At 41.3% G+C, this 16625-nt stretch overlaps 2 protein-coding genes across 2 annotated transcripts; both read right to left on the bottom strand.

The window, feature by feature from the left end:
• Window positions 1-2143: 2143 nt before the first annotated feature.
• LOC101420806 (olfactory receptor 1F1-like) lies at window positions 2144-3091 on the bottom strand. The gene has a single exon (XM_004475866.1). It carries the CDS (start codon window positions 3089-3091, stop codon window positions 2144-2146), a length of 948 nt encoding a protein of 315 aa, XP_004475923.1.
• A 2264-nt stretch (window positions 3092-5355) lies between these two features.
• Window positions 5356-16025, bottom strand: LOC131275557 (olfactory receptor 1F1-like). The gene is made up of 3 exons (XM_058286237.1): window positions 15114-16025; window positions 10490-10499; window positions 5356-5471 (listed from the first exon to the last, which is right to left on the bottom strand). Exons 1-3 carry the CDS (start codon window positions 16023-16025, stop codon window positions 5356-5358), a joined length of 1038 nt encoding a protein of 345 aa, XP_058142220.1.
• Window positions 16026-16625: the final 600 nt, after the last annotated feature.

The raw sequence follows: 16625 nt of genomic DNA, 5'->3' as shown, positions 1-16625 counted from the left end.
CTGTTACATTTTTTAGCTCTCCTTCTAGTAGTATACATGACTTTAGATTTCTCCCTTTCAACCACTGTCATACTGCTAGTTACAAACACTATGATGTGCTTTCACCATGTCTATTCATTTCCAAAGATTTACGAACAACTTTTTACCAATTCTGCACAGACTAACCCCCAACTTTCCATTCCTTAACCGCATTCTATTTTCTAGTGACCTATATTGTAGTTATTAACTGTATGAGTTTACACAAAAAATTTAGTTCATAATAGCACAATTATACAATATTTGTTTTTTTGCGTCCAGCTTGCTTCACTCAATATAATGTCCTTCAGGTTTATCTATATTGTCATATGTTTCACGACTTCATTTCTTCTTACAGGTGAATAATACTCCATTGTATGTATACACCACAGTTTGTTTATCCAGTCATCGCTAGATGAACAACTGGATTATTTCCATTTTTGGCACTTCTGAATAGCACTGCTATGAAATCCATATGCAAATTTCCGTTCATGAATAGTAGTCATTCTAATATGTGTGAAATTATATCTCAGTGCAGCTTTGATTTGCAGTTCCCTAATCGCTAGTGATGTTGAAGATTTTTTCATGTGTTGTTTCACCACTTGTATCTCTTCTTTGGACAAAAGTCTACTGAAGTCTTTTGTCCATTTTTAAATCGAGTCATTTCTCTTTGTAATGTTGAGTTCTAGCATCTCTTTATATATCATGGATATTAAACCTTTATCTGGTATGTGATTTCCAAATATTTTCTCTCCTTGAATCAGCTGACTGCAGCCAACTTTTGTAAAATATATTCATATATGTACAACTGTGGTTATCTTGCGTGGCAAGATCACAGGTTATTTTTATTTTCTTCTTTATGATATTTGGCCTTCTATAGTGTATTATATTTTCAATAGCTAAATATTACCAAAAATCCCTCTCAAGTAAGTATGTCAAAGTGAAAAGTGAAGGCTTCACGTGGTGTCACCCTGTGTACAACACAGTAGTTATTTCCCTCCTTCAATCTAGTTGATGATCACTCTTGACCCAGGAGCAGTGCAGGATACTGGGGATACAGGTTGCATGGTATGTGTATGTGGGTCTGGGGACTCTCCTGATCTGTGGAAATCCTGATGGAGGGAGGACAGGCAGGTGATTATACTGCAATGTACTCTGAACCAAGGAAAAATAGAGCAGTGAGAACCCAGAAGAGGGAAACAGGGAGGCTTCATGGAGGAGGGGAGGTGACCTTGGTCTTATTTCTTGATGGTGTGGATGGGGAGGGGGCTGCTCACTCAAGATGAGAGCAGGCGAGTCTGGGCAAAGGGAGTAGCGAGTACTGGTTTGTTTCCCATATAACAAAGACATGATCATGGCTGAACCAGCCCCAAGGTCAGAAGTCAGGGGATGGTTGTGAAGGGTTTCCATGACTCTGCAATCTTGATGCCTTGTTGCTATGGCCTGGTGAGAAGGCAGACCAGGGCCTCTGATTCTCATGTGAAATATTATTATCCACATTACTAGGCCTCACATTTTACTCTGATGTTTTTTAGTCTGAGTGTCAATATGATTTTGAGATAATTTTTGAGACTCAATCTTTTAGATTGACCATGTCAGAGGACAAATAGAGCAGGGTGAGGTAGACCAGTTACCCTTGACCTAACTGCACATTACAATCAACTGATAATTATTAAAAATATCAGCATTGGGCCCCACACCAGGAGAACTTGATTTATTAAGTGAATTCTGGGACCTAGACATCAGTGTGTTTTAAAAGTGCCTCAGGTGATTTTATAATTTAGATATATCTGTAGCATGCATCCTTCCAAACAGACTACTTAAAAAGGGAAAATTTTACTTGACTGTAAAAGAATTTAAAAGTTAGTGAATAACAAATTATACGAAAACTTTTAAAAAAGAAAAAAGAAAAAAAAGTTCGTGATTTAAAGGAAATCTCATTACTTGCTTTATAGAGCAAGGCCACAGGCAAATTAGAGTCTAATAAATAAATAAGGATCTATTTCTACCTGCCCCTAGAACAGAGCAATATATTTGTTTCCACAATGCCTTTCAAAAAAAAATGCTATGTTATACTCCACTAGTGAGTGATAAATTCTTTTAGGAGTGAATATGAGCTTTGATTCTTTCACCAGACAGAAAACCTCTTCCTGCCCATCACTTTTCTCAGAGCCCCTTTCAGGTCCCTGTTCCGCAGGCTGTAGATGAAGGGGTTCAGCATGGGCGTGACCACTGTGTACAGCACAGTAGCTGCAGGGTCTTTCTCAGCTGAGTGTGAGGATGAAGGGTTGAAGTACACAGCAATGATGGTGCCATAGAAGAGGGAAACCACAGCGAGGTGGGAGCCACAGGTGGAGAAGGCTTTACATTTTCCCTTTGTGGATGGGACTCTCAGAACAGCACGGGTGATACTGATATATGAAGCCAGGATGCAAACAAACGGGGTGATCATTATCAGGGCACCCTCAGTGAGAATCATCATGTCATTGAGGTGTGTGTCAGAGCAGGAGAGTTTCAGCAGAGGACTGACGTCACACAAGAAGTGGGGGATGATGTTGTCTGCACAGAACGAGAGTCGAGCCATCAGCAGGGTATGCAACAGACTATTGAGGTTGGCTGTGACCCAGGACCCAATGACCAGTAGGGCGCAGAGCTGACGGGACATCTTTGTTGAGTAGTGTAAGGGGTAGCATACAGCAACAAAGCGGTCATAGGCCATCACAGCCAGGAGGAAATTGTCCATGTCACCAAACACAATGAAAAAATACATCTGTGTGAGACACCCATGGAAGGAGATGGTCTGAATCCCGAGTATGTGATTGGTCAGCATCTTGGGGATGCTGGTGGAGGAGAAGCAGCCATCCACGAAGGACAGGTTGCAGAGGAAGAAGTACATGGGGGTGTGCAGGCGGGAGTCTGCACTGATGGCCAGGATGATGAGCAGGTTCCCCAGGACTATGGCCAGGTACATGCCCAGGAAGAGCACGAAGAGGAGATGCTGCTGCTGGGGCTTCCTGGAGAGACCCAGGAGGAGGAACTCAGAGACACTAGACTGGTTGGCCTCTCCCACAGTCATGAACTTGGTCAATGGAGTACAGTGAAAATTCAGAAACCTAGACCCAGGTGGTTAAAATGTGACAAATAATCTCCAGGCAGGCTCAGGTCTGCAAATCAGTCAATAGAGTTAGTAAGATAAGACCTAGGCACACACACTCCCACATGCACCTGAACTCCAACACTTAGTCTTCATGCTTTTCATACTGGACTCATTCTTATTTGTATATTTAACATTGGAAAACACACAGGCACATACACAACTCGACTCTGCCTAGGAGTGTCTCTGATTACATTTGCCAGTCCACACTCCACTTCCTGATAGCTCATAAAAAGATAAGAGAAGTGGTTGATTACAGCGGGGTTCATCTCAAGTGACAAAAGATGGAGTCAGGATTCTTACTATTAGTTCCTGTACATGGAAGATTTAGTAAAGCAGATTTCTGAAGGAACTTTAGTCCTAATAACCAAATATCGGTGTCTCCACTGCTGTAATCTTACCTGGGGGCAGTTAGTGCTGTCAAGTGTTCTTCACCAGTGCATAAGTGGTTGATGTGTCTCTTTAACGTGGGTCTGGAGTGTCTTGGAAATATAGGCAGGTTGCCTTCCCTGAGAAAGAGGACTCCAAAATGAAGATTAGCTTGTGGGAGCTTTGTTAGGATGGGCTCTTGGGATCGATATCTGCTGAAAAGTGAAGAGGGATAAGTAGGCTGGATTTAGAGAGTCCATGGTGTCGTTCTGTGTGCCAGAAGGATGTTCAAGGTAATCACAAAGCGCACATTTACAGGAGCTTTTGCAACCACTGGGACCAGGTTCCCTGAGAGCCTCATTAGAGGAAAAAAGACAGTAATTGTCCCACCTATTTTTTGGGCCCTTTGGATCAAACAATGAAGAGAAATAATTTTATCTAAAGTTCAAGTATAAGTTTTGAATCTTACCTAACATATTTTTAAGACTTATTTTATTTCTTTATTTCTCCCCACCCCCTTGTTGTTTTCCCTTGCTGTGTCTGTTTGACTTCCTTGTTTTTCTTGCAGGCACTGGGAACTGAACCCAGGACCGCTGATGGGGGAGAGAGGTTCCTAATCACTTGAGCCACCACCATTCCTTGCTTTGTTGTGTCTCTCATTCTATTTTCCGCCCTATGTCTCTTGTGGCATCATCTTGTTGTGTCTGCTCACCGAGTCTACCTGTCACATCAGCTTGTTATCAGGGCACCCTCATAGGAGGGTGGCATTCTAGGAGGCACCGGTATCTCATTGTGCCAGCTTGCTGTCTTCTTTAGTAGACACCAGAATCCGAACCAGTGACCTCCCATGTGGTAGGCAGGAGCCCAGTGGCCTGAGCCACATCTGCTTCCCTTATCTAATATTGAAGATATTAGAAATAAGGTCCTCTTGGTGCAGGCAAATTCTAGACAAAATTCCCTGGTACCTTAAATCTCATAACCTTGCTGAGTTGTGCCTGTCCCCATAAATGTGGAAATTCAGTTATTATATCCTTTTTCTTTTTCTTCTATTCTTCAGAGCTGGGTCTAATGGTGTGTTTTCTGTATAACCCTTGCTTTTTCACGGCTGGTCATCATCAGAGAAGATTAGTGATGCCTTATCTCTTCCCATTTGCAGTTGGGAATGTGGAGAGCATAATAGGAAGCATTTGAGATAAAGGTAGCCTGATTGTAAGGGTTTTATCTCAGGGTGAGGCCAGCATGAAGTAATTTGCAAACTCCAGTCTCCTAAGATTAATGCATTTTGGGATATCTTTCCAATCCCATGATTTACTCTTTTCTTGGAACTGAGTCCCCTAACGCATATGGCCATGGTGTTGTGGGGCCACAGAAATCATGTTTTTCCTATCTTCCCTTCTCTTTTCCATAACTGATTGGGGTTAAGTGGAAAGCATGGCTATAATGTTGCATAGGCATAGGGAGCCTTCTGCTGCCAACCCATTCCTAACCCATGGACTGAAGAGCAGAGAGGTCTGCAAATAGGGAACAGAGATGGGACGATATTAGTTGAATATTTTCATGGTTTTCCATTTCTGGGTTCAAGTCTTTTTCTGATGACTGGTTTCATTCCAGCATATTTCACTCGGGGTTCTTAGTTCCAACAAGTAACAAACAAGCCTGGGTATTTAGCAGAAAAAGATGACACTAAAAGAATATTGAGCTTCTCTCAAAATCACCAGGAGACTGGATAGGCAGGCTTAGAAGGCCACTCATCTGTTAACAGTGCCTCAAATCCAACTGGTGAGGACACTGGTGTGTGGTCATTAAGCCTCAGATGTTCAGATGGAGCCATCACTGAACATGGGATACCACCACCAGCACTGCTGCCTGTGCTCCAGGGTTCCAACTTGCTGAAACTGCTGCCACAGCTCGAGAAGGTTCCTCCTGGTCCCCCCTTTGGTGTAAAAGGCAGGTTTATCAGATGGGCAGGGCCTGTGTCACCTGCCTTATCCTAGCTGCAAGGGAGGCTCAGAAGCAGGATTCTGGCATATTGATTTCTAGATTGGGAGGTTAGCTCTGTTTACAACATTATCCACAAAGGAGGAAATTCCACAAACACTGGAAGTGGGTCAGATGGTGGGCAGCCAAAAAGTCTGCAAATGTCTGCTAGTGGCCTCCTCAAGCTCGTAACATTAAGAAGTACACATTTTCCTCAGTACTTACCCTTCTGAAAAAGTTAGTTTTGGACCTAATATAATTCAAGTATACTTAAGTGATTCAAAGCTCTATTCACTCATCCTCAAAAGAGGGATAATTTAAAAATCTCATCAGTTGCTTTTCCAGGATCCCCACTACTCCCCTCCTGATCCTGATTTTACATTCTAAAATCTCTGAACAAATCTTAAAAGTCATCCACCACCAACACCCACTTCATAAGCATAGAGAGAGAAATGAGAAAGAAAGAAGAAAATTAGTAAATAGAGAAATAAATATATACCTGATCTGAGGTCCTAGTTTCCCAGCTGCTATGACAAACACCACACAGTGGTCCCTTAAGAACAGGAAATGGTCAGCTCACAGTTTTAGAGGCTAGAAAGTTGACTTCCTCCTGGGTCAGGAATGATTAGGCTGCCTGGAATACTTTGGGTTCCTTAGCTTTCCCATCACATGTTGATGCCCTCTTTTCTTTTTCAGGTTCCCACAGACTCCCAGTTTCTTACAATGCAGAGGGGGAAATTTATAGCTGTGAGTGACTATCTTAAAATAGGAGAAACTTATGAGTAATATTGTAATATTTTTGCAGCAAAGACAAAGAAGTATGTCACTGTAGCTTTCTCTATAAGGAATCCAGGAATAGGCTTGAGAATGGTCATGATTCAGTTCTCACACCTTAATCAAAAATAATACCTTCAAAAAGTCCTATTTCAATTGATTCGCACTCACAGGAATGGGATTGAGATTAAATATGTGTTGTTTGTTTTCTCAGGGTACATAATAAAAGCCACCACATATGGCAAGAAAAAATGTGGGAAGATAGACAATAAACAAATATAAAAACAAGTAAAATCATTTCCAATTGTTAACTACCTCTGATGCTATTTTCAGGGTGTGAACTCCTGCTGATACTCTTTCATTCAGTAAAAGCATGTTGATAAGTATATAAATATGATTAAAGTCCTTTTCCAAGGTTGTCTTTCCTGAGAAAGGAGTTTCTGAGATGAAGATTAGCTTGTGGGAGCTTTGTAGGGTGGACTCTCGGGATCACCTGTAGAAGAAAGAAGGAGGTTGGGCATAGAGAGAAGTTTGCTGAAATAGCTTATCTCACCTCATGGGGAGCTCTGAAGCTGAGATGGCACCTCAGAGTTACTCAGCAAGGGGAGGTGGGAAGGTATTTTACCCCCAACGTTGATTAGTCCCTGTGTACAGGCTGCCAGGGAAGGGGGCATGACCTTGGATTAACGGTTCTCTTCAAGGTGGCAATATCCAGACAATGTTGAAAGCTGAGGGCCTTCTGCCAGTAAATCCCAGGAACTGGAAGAGTAAATCTTTCATTCCTGGAAAAGGATCTTGGTGGTGCTTCACGACATCCACTAGAGTACTGTTTCTCCTTCCAGGGGCTCGTGTGTGGAAGATGTATCAAAGAGGACAAAGATGTGGAAAAGTTGTCCAGGTACAAAGGTAGCATAAAGCAAGGAGCAACCTGTTCCACTCAGGGTGGGTGCAGAAGATAAGGAAAGACTTGAGTTGAGTCTTAAACATGAATAAGTGGTTTCCAGGAAAGGGAAGTATGAGTGTGCTTGTGCATGTGTATGTGTGTGTGTGAAGGGAGACTTGAGGGCATTCAAGACAAAGAGAAGGAATAAAATCCATCAAATACACTGTTGTCTTTGGGAAGATGCAGTCAAGGATATCTGGAATTAAGGTGGATAGTGTAGAACAAGAAGGGAAAATCTAGAGAGACAGACAGATTCCACATCAGAATAGCTGTGTGGATAGGGTGATGTTGCATTCCTGTTTGCCCAGAACAATCCAGGTTTACATCTTTTTGTCCACACGTAATTTTAATACCTCACTCCTTTCTCCTGAAAGTGTCTTCACTTGGATGATAAATTACATAGGCAGTCTGCTATAAGTCATATTAAGAAGTTTGGAGTTTTTCCTGGGCCAGTGGAAGTTCCTTCAAAGATTATAATCAGAGGAATGACATGAACAGATATTCAATCTTACAAAGATCCCTGTGGCCAGGAGGGTAGACTTGACTAAGGGGAATGCTATGATCAGATTTATAAGGAGTGTTACAAATAAGGCAAAAAGAGTCAGAAAGGGGAACTTTTCATTTGTTTTTCGTTTGAGGTACCAGGTCTGGGGATCGAACCCAGGACCTCATATGTGGGAAGCTGGCACTCAACCACTGAGCTACACTGGCTCCCCATGGAGCATTTTTGAGAAGTACTAAGGATGTGGACTTAGTGATAGGGAGTGAGCAAAGTCTGTGTTGGTGCCCACATTTTTTGCTTTGACTGAATGGATGGCGCTTTCGTTGAATTAGGCATGAAGGCAGAGAAAAGTATCTCATTTCAATGTGTGTGTGTATGTGTGTGTTGGAGATGGCAGGGATGATGCAGAAATGATAGGTCTCTTTTAGAAACATTGTGTTAGAAGTTCTTTAAGACGTCCAGGTGGAAGGGCCCAGGATGACTGTTTTGGGCCTGAGTGTAGGGGAGAGTGGCTGCACATGAATTCAGAAGTCATCAGCTCATAAATTTATTTAAAGATATGAGAGTAGACGTAATTGTTGACAGAGAGAGAGAAAGAGAGAGAGAGAGAATACATACTGATAAGGAAAAGGCCAATAATAAAACCCATGAGAGACAAAAATGAAAACATATAATGGGGGAAGCAGACATGGCTCATCTGATAGAGCAGCCATCTACCATATAGAGGGTTCAGGATTCAGGGTTCGATCCCTAGGGCCTCCTGACCCACGTGGTAAGCTGGCCCACCTGCAGTGCTGCCTCATGGAAGGAGTACAGTGCTATGCAATGGTGCCCCCACATAGGGGTGCCCCATGCGTAAGGTGTGTGCCCAGCAAGGAAAGCCGCAACACGTGCAAAAAAGTGCAGCCTGCCCAGGAGTGGTAGCACACACACACAGAGCTAACGCAGCAAGATGATGCAACAAAAAAGAGACGCAGTTTCCCAGTGCCACTGGATAATGCAAGTGGATGGAGAAGAAGACACAGCGAATGAACACAGACAGCAGACAATGGGGGGGAAGGGGAGAGAAATAAATAAAATAAGTCTCTAAATAAAGAACAAAAAACAAACATTTAATGGGATGATAGAAGAAGACAGAGCACCAAGTGATATCTTCAAAAGTAGGAGCCAGGAAACAATCTGGATAAAGAAGAAAGTGGTGTCTCAGAAACCAAGACCTGAATTTAAAAAGGATTTGTATCAGTAGTACTCTCCCATAGTGCAGGTATGTAACAAGGTTCCCCAACCTGAGTGGCTTAGAAAAACAATAATTTCTTCTATTCATTGGTCCATAGGTTGATGGAGCTTCAGACTTTGGGTCATCTACCATAAGAACCAAGTGGCAGGCAATGCCAGTGTAATAGAAATCAAGTAAAAAGCTGAATAGTATCAATTATATTTTGCAAAATTATTTTTAAAGAAAACAATTAATATTTAATAATATGGTAACACAATAAGCCTAATGGTTAACTATATGTGTTTTGGTTAGTCAACACAGCTCATAATTGTATCACTGCAATTAAGATGTTAAATGAACAAAGTGGGACACAAAAATATTCAGAATACAGAGCAACCTCAATTTTGTAAATTCAGAGAAGTGGTGAAAAGTTTATATCTCTGTGATATGATTATTTCTTTTTCCTCCAAATATTCTAATTGTCATTGCTTATATCTAAACATAGAAATGAGGAAAATTTTTGAAGAAATTTTAAAAACATAAGTAAAATCTTACATAATGAATGTTGACCAAAAATATCATTATACCACATTTTATGTAAAATAAATCCAAACTATACAATATAAGAATATAAATATATTAAAAATATTTGTGCACACAGAGAAGACAGGGGAAAATACTCAAAGGTTTTTCTAGTGGGTTTTGCAAAACGATGGCCTTTTTCGATATTTTTATTTCTTATTTATCACTTTCTGCATTTATATAAAGTTTCTTCAGTGAGCATTGTCAAGAACTGTCAATAGTAGGATTTTACCTCACTTGCAAGTTAGAAAGCTGTCAGCCGGTCTCATGGATGGTGGCAGAAAATGCAAGTCTCTTGGGTCAGAGACAAAGGATAGTTTATTACTCACAGCGGTATCAGTATTCAGAGTATCAGCATTAATGCCAGTTTCCAAAACCTCAATTCCCTCAGAACAGCATTAATAAGATCAAATGATCCCTCATACACTTTGGGTTGTGTTATAGGAGAGAATCCCTGAGCCTAGAGAACCTGAATATTTTATAATGGAGAGTAATTCTGTCTGACTTTTGCTCCAGAGGGTGACATTATCTTTATGACACTGGACAGTGAAAAAATATGACCTTTGCTCTGGAAAGGAATGCCATTTATATCTTCCAAAGCTTTTTGCTACAAGCATCCAAAAGAGATAGTGTAGAACAAAGGTGGCCAGTGCCACTGCTTACAAAATGTGCAGAAATATTTAGAAAAAGTGTGCATTAATTTTATAGTCACAGAGTTTTATTTATGTGTGTTTTAAGCTGGGGAAGGGGAGTTGCGGGAATCCATTTAGACTACTCTTTCTAGGTGTAGGATGGTATGCTAATGTTTTTCACTTATAAGAAGCATTAAAAAAAGAAGATCCTGACACTGAGGGAAAGAGGTCTTCTTCCAAGTAAACTGTTTCAGAGAGTGGGAGAGAGCGAGCAAACACAAGCCTACAGAGAGCAAAGGTGGTGGTACTAATAGTAAACAAGTACACTTCAAGAGGTAAAAAGGATTAAAAATAGAGTGATCTCTGTTAGTAAAAGGTACAATCCATGATGAATATATAAAATTCACAAAATTCTATCCCTTCCATAACTCAAAATCAATTCAAAAAGTAAAAGGTATTAACATATTGGAAAAACTCTTGAAATATTATTAGATATTACAGCCTGTTAATAAAATAATTAAGGATATTAAATATTTGAATGTTATAATTTTCATGTACATTTATCTGAAATCTACTTTACAGATATTGGTATAACTTTGAAAAAACGGATTGAAGTCCACTGCACATAAGAAGACCCCAAGGCTCTGTCGTGGTCCCTAGGGGAGCAGCGGCAGTCCCCCAGGTGCAACGGTAAGGACCAGGAAGGAATGAGGGTCCAACAGTGAGCCCCTGATACTAATGACTATGCTTGTGAGCCTATACACCTGAAATAAGAACAAGGCCTAGAGCAGCACTGTGCCTAAGAGTTCCCTCCTGACAGCCTCCGTGTTACTCAAATGTGGCCAGTCTCAAAGCCAAACTCAGCATGTAAATGCAATGCCTTCCCCCCAGCGTGGGACATGACACCCGGGGATGAGCCTCCCATGGCCCACTGGATGAAACGTGGAAGAGTGTGGGCTATGGTGTGGAACATGGGACATGGGGTGCAGCGATACCCGGAGATGTACTCACCAGACGCAATGGATGTGTCATGATGATGGGGGAGAGTGTTACTGTGGGGGGAGTGGTGGGGTGGGGGCGGTGGGGGTGAATGGGGACCTCATGTTTTTTGAATGTAATATCTTTTAAAAAATGAATAAATTGAGTAGAATTTGGGAAAAAAAAAAAAAAAGAAGACCCCAAGGGCCTAGAGGGGATCTCGAAGGCAGTAGCCACCAAGGCCGTGAGTCAGAGAATACAGTGGATGGAGCTCAGGGTGCTGGGCCTTGGGAGCCAAAGGTGGGCCCCAGGGTGGACCCACAGGGATGTGGGACACAGCCTCCAGTGCTGCAGCAAACAGGCCTCCAGCAGAACAAGCAAGATCAAGTTCAAGAGCCACACTGTGTGCTAGCGACTCAGTTATGCCAGTTGGACCCGCTCAACTTCCAGGTCTCTTCCTCCACCTGGCAGGGAAAGCAGGACTGGCTGGTTCCTTTGGACTAAGGGAGCTTTGACGTCAGGAAGGAGGTACTAGATCCCCTGCTAGTAATGACAGATAGGGCCAGGTGGCAGTAATGAAGAAATCAAGGAAAGGTGACTTCGGTTTTCACTCCTACCAGAGAAGTAGGTCACACAGGTTACCTGTGGGAGTAATTGGGGATGCTACAAAGATTCGCACTCAAGGAAGTAGGCAGCAGCATTATTTACAGTAGAGAAATATTTAAAACTGTTCAGGGTTGGGCAATGGATAAATGATATTACATCTCTGTGATGAAATATTTTGCATATATAAAACCAAATTTCTGGAGGAGCGGGTGTAGCTCAGTGGTTGAGCATGTGCTTTGAGTGAATGAGGACCTGGGTTCAATCTCTGTACCTCCTGAAAAAAATAAAATATCTAGGATTTTTACTGACATAGGAAGAAGGAATAGAAACATCAGAATACAAATTATATGCATAGACAGCAGCCAACCTCTTAAAAATAAATTGTAATAGATATTAATACATATTAAAAAAGCATACAATCCATCCTAAGTGTACAGTCAATGGTATTTGATATTATCACATATTTGTGCATTTATCACTTTAGTCATTATTAGAGCATTTTCATTATTCCAGTAACAATAAATAGAAACAGACAGAAAAACTTCTATCCCTTACTACCTTTTTTTTTTGTTTCTTTCATTTAGTATAGTTTCTTTACTTTTTTCCCCCTTAATGGAAGATTATTAATATAGTAATATAGACCACTGTTCATATTTTTGCTGTGGTTGTAATTTGCCTGATATTAACATCTTGTAATATAAATGTACATTTGTTCAGTTTCAGTGAAAAACAGTCTTTTATATGCAATATTACCCATTTTCATATTTCACACGAGGTTTTGCTATGCTACACAGTCTGTTACATTTTTTAGCTCTCCTTCTAGTAGTATACATGACTTTAGATTTCTCCCTTTCAACCACTGTCATACTGCTAGTTACAAACACTGTGATGTGCTTTCACCATGTCTATTCATTTCCAAAGATTTACGAACAACTTTTTACCAATTCTGCACAGACTAACCCCCAACTTTCCATTCCTTAACCGCATTCTATTTTATAGTGACATATATTCTAGTTATTTTTTTTATTTTTTAAATTATTTATTATTATTATTTAAATTACATTTTAATTACATTTTAACTACATTTTAATTACATTTTAATTACATTTTAATTACATTTAAAAAATGAGGTCCCATTCAACCCCACTGCCCCCACCCCCCACTCCCCCCACTCCCCCCACAGCAACACTCTCTCCCATCATCATGACACATCCATTGCATCTGGTAAGTTCATCTCTGAGCATCACTGCACCCCATAGTCAATGGTCCACATCATAGCCCAGACTCTCTCATGTTCCATCCAGTGGGCCCTGGGGGGATCTACAGTGTCCCGTAATTGTCCGTGAAGCACTATCCAGGACAACTCCACGTCCCGAAAACACCTCCACATCTCATCTCTTCCTCCCATTCCCCAAATATTCTAGTTATTAACTCCATGAGTTTACACTATAAATTTAGTTCATAATAGCATAATTATACAGTATTTGTCTGTCTGCGTCCAGCTTGCTTCACTCAATATAATGTCCTTCAGGTTTATCCATGTCGTCATATGTTTTGCTTCATTTCTTCTTAAAGGTGAATAATACTCCATTGTATGTATACACCACAGTTTGTTTATCCAGTCATCGCTAGATGAACAACTGGATTATTTCCATTTTGGGCAATTGTGAATAGCAATGCTATGAATATCCATGTGCAAATTTCCGTTCATGAATAGTAGTCATTCTAGTATGTGTGAAATTATATCTCAGTGCAGCTTTGATTTGCAGTTCCCTAATCGCTAGTGATGTTGAAGATTTTTTCATGTGTTGTTTCACCACTTGTATCTCTTCTTCGGACAAAAGTCTACTGAAGTCTTTTGTCCATTTTTAAATCGAGTCTTTTCTCTTTGTAATGTTGAGTTCTAGCATCTCTTTATATATCATGGATATTAAACCTTTATCTGGCATGTGATTTCCAAATATTTTCTCTCCTTGAATCAGCTGACTGCAGCCAACTTTTGTAAAATATATTCATATATGTACAACTGTGGTTATCTTGTGTGGAAGATCACAGGTTATTTTGATTTTCTTCTTTATGATATAGGCCTTCTATAGTATATTACATTTTCAATAGTAAAATATTTCCAAAAGTCCTTCTCAAGTAAGTATGTCAAAATGATAAGTGAAGGCTTCACGTGGTGTCACCCTGTGTACAACACAGTAGATGACTTCCCCCCTTCAATCTAGTTGATGATCACTCTTGACCCAGGAGCAGTGCAGGAAACTGGGGATACAGGTTGCATGGTATGTGTATGTGGGTCTGGAGGGTCTCCTGATCTGTGGAAATCCTGATGGAGGGAGGACAGGCAGGTGATTATACTGCAATGTACTCTGAACCAAGGAAAAATAGAGCAGTGAGAACCCAGAAGAGGGAAACAGGGAGGCTTCATGGAGGAGGGGAGGTGACCTTGGTCTTATTTCTTGATGGTGTGGATGGGGAGGGGGCTGCTCACTCAAGATGAGAGCAGGCGAGTCTGGGCAATGGTAATAGCGAGTACTGGTTTATTTCCCCAATAACAAAGACATGATCATGGCTGAACCAGCCCCAAGGTCAGAAGTCAGGGGATGGTTGTGAAGGGTTTCCATGACTCTGTAATCCTGATGCCTTGTTGCTATGGCCTGGTGAGAAGGCAGACCAGGGCCTCTGATTCTCATGTGAAATATTATTATCCACATTACTAGGCCTCACATTTCACTCTGCTATTCTTTTAGTCTGAGTGTCAATATAATTTTGAGACTCAACCTTTTAGATTGGCCATCTCAGAGGACATATAGAGGAGTATGAGGTATACCAGTTATCCTTGACCCAACTGCACATTAGAATCAACTGATAATTACTAAAAATATCAGCGATGGGCCCCACACCTGGAGATCCTGATTTATTTGGTCAATGCTGGGACCTAGACATCACTGTGTTTTAAAAGCCCCCCACATGATTCTATTATTCAGAAATATTTGTAGCATGTATCCTTCCAAACAGACCACTTAAAAAGGTAAAATTTTACTAGATTATAAAAGAATTTAAAATTCAGTCAATAACAAATTAGAAGAAAATTTTTTAAAAAAAGGAAAAAAACTTTCTGGATTTAAAGGAAGTCTCATTACTCGCTTTGTAGAAAAGGTCACAGGCAAATCAGAGTCTAATAATAAATAAATAAGGATCTATTTCTACCTGCTCCTAGAAGAGAGAGCAATATAGTTGTTTCCAAACTGCCTTTCAAAAAACTACTGCCATGTTATACTCCACTAGTGTGTTATAAATTTTTTTAGGAATGAATATGTGCTTTGGTTCTTTCACCAGACAGAAAACCTCTTCCTGCCCATCAGTTTTCTCAGAGCCCCTTTCAAGTCCCTGTTCCTCAGGCTGTAGATAAAAGGGTTCAGCATGGGCGTGACCACTGTGTACAGCACAGTAGCTGCAGTGTCTTTCTCAGCTGAGTGTGAGGATGAAGGGTTGAAATACACAGCAATGATGGTGCCATAGAAGAGGGAAACCGCAGTGAGGTGGGAGCCACAGGTGGAGATGGCTTTACATTTTCCCTTTGTGGATGGGACTCTCAGAATAGCACAGGTGATAGGGATATATGAAGCCAGGATGCAAACAAATGGGGTGATCATTATCAGGGCACCCTCAGTGAGAAATATCATGTCATTGAGGTGTGTGTCAGAGCAGGAGAGTTTCAGCAGAGGACTGACATCACAGAAGAAGTGGGGGATGGTGTTATCTGCACAGAACGAAAGTCGAGCCATCAGCAGGGTATGCAACAGACTATTGAGGTTGGCTGTGACCCAGGACCCAATGACCAGCAGGGCGCAGAGCTGTTGGGACATCTTTGTTGAGTAGTGTAAGGGGTAGCATACAGCAACAAAGCGGTCATAGGCCATCACAGCCAGGAGGAAATTGTCCATGTCAGTAAACTCAAAGAGAAAATACATCTGTGTGAGACACCCAGGGAAGGAGATGGTCTGAATCCCGAGTATGTGATTGGTCAGCATCTTGGGGACGGTGTTGGAGGAGAAGCAGATGTCCACAAAGGAGAGGTTGCAGAGGAAGAAGTACATGGGGGTGTGCAGGCGAGAGTCTGCGCTGATGGCCAGGATGATGAGCAGGTTCCCCAGGACTGTGGCCAGGTACATGCTCAGGAAGAGCACAAAGAGGAGCTGCTGCTGCTGGGGCTTCCTGGAGAGACCCAGGAGGAGGAACTCGGAGACACTAGACTGGTTGGCCTCTCTCATGATCATGAACACTGGTGAATGGAGTACAGCAAAAATTCAGAAACCTAGACCCAGATGGTTAAAATGTGACAAATGAGCTCCAGGCAGGCTCAGGTTTGAAAATCCGTCAATAGAATTAGTAAGATAAAACCTGCACACACACTCCCTCGTATGCACCCGATCTCCAGCACTTAGTCTTGATGATTTTCCTACTGGACTCATTCTCATTTGTATATTTAACATTGAAAAACACACAGGCATATACACAGTTCGACTCTACCTAGGAGTGTCTCTGATTACATTTCCCAGTCCACCTTCCACTACCTGATAACTCATAAAGAACCAAGAGAAGTGGTTGATTATAGCTGGGTTCATCTCAATGGACAACTGACAGCAGGATTCCTACTATTTGTTCCTGTACATTGAGGATTTAGTAATGGGGATTCCTGAAGGAACTTCATATGTTAATAAGCAAATACTGGTGTCTCCACTGCTCTAATCTTACCTGGGGGAAGTTGGTGCTGCCAAGTGTTCTTCACCTGTGCATAAGTGATTGATGCCTCTCTTTAGTGTGTTTCTGGAGTGTCTTGGAAATATAGGCAGGTTGCCTTCCCTGGGAAA

This window comes from Dasypus novemcinctus, chromosome 23 (assembly GCF_030445035.2).
Source record: "Dasypus novemcinctus isolate mDasNov1 chromosome 23, mDasNov1.1.hap2, whole genome shotgun sequence".
Lineage (NCBI taxonomy): Eukaryota > Metazoa > Chordata > Mammalia > Cingulata > Dasypodidae > Dasypus > Dasypus novemcinctus.
Note: the sequence above shows the minus strand (reverse complement) of the source record. Positions and strands in the feature narration are given on the sequence as shown.

Excerpts from the sequence above, each read along its gene's own strand:
- LOC101420806 (XM_004475866.1), bottom strand. The coding sequence starts at position 3,091 with ATGACTGTGGGAGAGGCCAACCAGTCTAGTGTCTCTGAGTTCCTCCTC.
- LOC131275557 (XM_058286237.1), bottom strand. The coding sequence starts at position 16,025 with ATGAGAGAGGCCAACCAGTCTAGTGTCTCCGAGTTCCTCCTCCTGGGT.